Genomic DNA, 3481 nt, shown 5'->3' with positions numbered 1-3481 from the left:
TACAAGAACTGGTTACGAGAAAAATTACGAGCACTCGGTCAAAATGCTAGTGGATTGCTCGTACACTATCATTCCCTTATAGTGTGTCCCCGCGATCTTGTAAAAAATCATCCAGGGGATGAAAACTATGCTATAGAGAATGTGCATCATGTGAGCGATGTAAAAATGATACACTTGAAGAATGGCATGGGCTTTGGGGGGTGCTCGCTACTCCATCTACATGTCCATTTTCATGTTAATAGCTAATGTGGATCACAATAACAACATGGTGAGGCTAGGAGGAGAGGTGATTAGGCCACAAAAAATCAATTATGTAGTATAGTTCAAATATGAAACAAATAATATAAAATATAAACATTACCTACTCTGAGAATTAATACTCGAATTGTATCTCTTGGAAAGGTGTGAATGTGTAGTTCTTTACAAAATTGATGATAGAGACAACCATACCAGTAGGGAACTCAACCAGGCATGCTCGAAACTGATGATCCTCTCACTTGGCACAATGCGTTTGCCATATGTAGGGGTAGATTTTCTTCCTAAATGTCACTTGGCACAATGCGTGTGCCATATATAGGCATATATTTTCTCCCTAAATTTCACAGTGAGAAGTGATAATGTGGTGTATGTTTGTCTGTAATTTGAAACTGCTCAAAGCTGCAATCAATCGACTGTTGTCCAAGCCATGTGCTGCTTTGGGGAGTAGGAAGAAACGCGGCGGCGAAGATTTAGGTGAGAGTACTTTTTTCTACTGGGCAACAAAATTTCGTTGCCAATTTTGTTGCCTATAGCAGCAAACTTTCGAGCATTTTTTCAATGCCGAGCAACAACAAACAGCCCCGACATCCCGAACATTGCTACGTGCCCCATGCATTGTAATGTGTAAGCCTTCCCCCCCTCTCTCCATGATTACTCTCGTCGGACTGTTGATAACCGAAGTTGATCATTCCTTTTATTCAACGAAAGGATTATAAATGTGTAGCAAATGGATCGTGAAGATGTAGCTAAAGAAAGGATAGCTTTGTAAATGTAAAATGGAAGAGAGATGAAGCTCGACGTTGACATGTAGCGAAAGAGAGAGGGGTGATGGAGGGAGTCATGATCCATGAGAGCAGAAGACCACAATAATATCCTTTAAAAGTCCTCTCCTTCTTGAACCCTTTCTTTGTAGTATCAATACAGTATTTAGGAAGTGATGATCCATGAGAGTGAGCGACTACATTATCTTCTAAAAGTCCTCCTTGAACTCTTTCTTCAGTATCAGAGTATATTGAGGGAGGAGATCTATTGGCAAGTTTTGGATTCTGTGTCTTCAGCTCCCCTCAAAATGCAGTGTTAATGTAGACCTAACATTTCAAAATAAAAGGCCTCATTGAGCAAAGAGATCAATGTGGGCACTATAGGAACAGTAGGGATATCGATTATATATGGAACATCAAGAGGGAGAAAAGAGGAGAAAAAGAATTCTTTGCAAACAAGCAGATGCAACTCGGTAAGATTGGGATTTTTGTGCCCAGTAAGTGCGAAGTGTGTTTTTTTTCTTAATATCCTAAAAGTGGAGTAGTGACATTAGATGGTTCGAGTTTGAGCAGAATATAGATGAACGCTCACTATTCAAAGCATAATCTTCCTTTAAGTTTTAGATTCGAAAAACAAGCCGTAAGGGCGTCTAGATGCATGCGCTAATAATGCATGTTGGTGTGTGTGACGTGTATGAACGTAGACAAACGAAAAGAAACAACCTTATAGAAAGAAGGTTTGCGTGATCAGGACAGAAATACGTATTTCCATTCAAACCTTGATACGTGTCACTCTCAAGTGCTCAATGTTTTTCCTCGTCTCCAAATTTAATCTCCAAATCCAAAAAAGGTGGAACATATAAGAGAGAGATATATATTTCTCGTTTCGCTCTAGATTTGATAAACAAGAATCAAAGACGAAAGGGCGTCTAAATGCATCCTCCGCTAATACAGCTGCATGTCGCGCTCTAGATTCTATAGAAGGTGTTGGAAGCTCCGGCGTTGGAAGCAAGTTTTGCTTCTTGGACTGTCGTGGTCGACTTCATTTTGCACGTGGGATATATCCCAACAAATTTAAATGGAGTTGGAACTCTTCCAACCAATATAAAAGTAGGTGCAGTCTCTGTCTCTCTCAGCTATCTCTTGTTTAAGAAACACTAAGCATCAGCTTTTACAAGAAAAAAAGAAAAACACATTTCAAGGGTTGGCAAAGCAATCACCAACAAGCGCTAGCCAATTAGTAAAATGGCGATCGAGGTGTTCAGCGACAAGGTGGAGTTGAAGGTGTCGGCCAAACGGCTGTGGCGCGGGGCCTTCGAGGACGCCCACAACTGCCTGCCCAAGGCTCTGCCGCACGTGATCGCCGGCGTGGAGTACGCAGGCAGCGGCTTCCAGCCAGGCTCCGTGAGAACCATCCACTTCCACAAGAGTAAGCAATTAGCTCTCTAGTTCTTCAATAATTAAAATCAGCTCAATATTTAATTTGATGTGAACTTTTTGTTGCAAGAGTAAGCAATTAGCTCTCTAGTTGAACTTTTTGCAAAGCTCATATTTGATACTGTTTTAATAATGCGCTCATGCAGGCCACGCTGAGCATATTGCGAGGGAGAAGCACCCGGAGCACCTGGTGCTGCACATCAAGGAGAAGCTGGAGGAGGTGGACCACCAGGCCCTCAAGCTGAAGGCGGAGGTGGTGGAAGGTGGCTTCGTGGGCATCCTCGTGAAGAAGTACAAGTACACCGTGGAGGTCAAGGAAGGGCCCCACCCCGACACTAGCGTGGTGCACTGGTCCTTCGAATACGAGGCCCTCTCCGAGAAGCACCGCGCCCACGTCCCCGCCGCCCTCAAGGAGGTGGTGCCCCTCAGCTACACGGGAGTGGAAGCCTACCTGCTCGCCCACGACGACTACGCCAAGTGATCAAATCTTGGAGGCCATCATCGTACCAATAAGAACATGAACAAATGGAATTGAGTGGGAGTACCTTACTCGATCTAGATCTTCCTCTCGAGGGTTTTGGCCTTGCCGTTTGGATCTTGAGCAATATAAATAACATGATATGAACAACAAGATTGGTGGCAACTAGAATGCTTGGGTAGCCTTATCTTCTTGATTGCTTGCATGTGTGCATTGTCAACGACTTTAAAAGAACGTGTGTTTCTTCGTTCACACGTAAACATCTTGAAGCGCTTGAATGAAGATGGACACTGCAACCCATACCGTTTCTGTAACCTGTCTTCTTCGTATGCGTGTCTTTTTCAAGTTTATATGAACAACTTATAGAGATCAAAAAACGAGCATGACCATCAGGCCTATGATTATATTCGACATGAGAAATCGATGGACATTGACAGAGATCATAGAATACATCGCAAGGTAGATAATTCCAAATTCATTTACCACATTTGAATCTCAGTTACACGTCATTCATCAAGTCATATGATTTTCGTGCTCGTTTGTGTGA

At 42.8% G+C, this 3481-nt stretch overlaps 1 protein-coding gene across 1 annotated transcript; it reads left to right on the top strand.

The window, feature by feature from the left end:
• The first annotated feature begins 2244 nt into the window (after window positions 1-2244).
• Window positions 2245-3137, top strand: LOC147613809 (major pollen allergen Bet v 1-F/I-like). Its single transcript, XM_086781227.1, has 2 exons — window positions 2245-2448; window positions 2603-3137. Exons 1-2 carry the CDS (start codon window positions 2265-2267, stop codon window positions 2935-2937), a joined length of 519 nt encoding a protein of 172 aa, XP_086637353.1. The 5' UTR covers window positions 2245-2264; the 3' UTR covers window positions 2938-3137.
• The last annotated feature ends 344 nt before the right edge of the window (window positions 3138-3481 follow it).

The sequence above is a fragment of the Cibotium barometz genome, chromosome 43 (genome assembly GCF_041138505.1).
Source record: "Cibotium barometz isolate CiBa-2024 chromosome 43, ASM4113850v1, whole genome shotgun sequence".
In the NCBI taxonomy this organism is placed as follows: Eukaryota; Viridiplantae; Streptophyta; class Polypodiopsida; order Cyatheales; family Cibotiaceae; genus Cibotium; species Cibotium barometz.
This window is presented reverse-complemented; position numbering and strand designations above follow the sequence as displayed.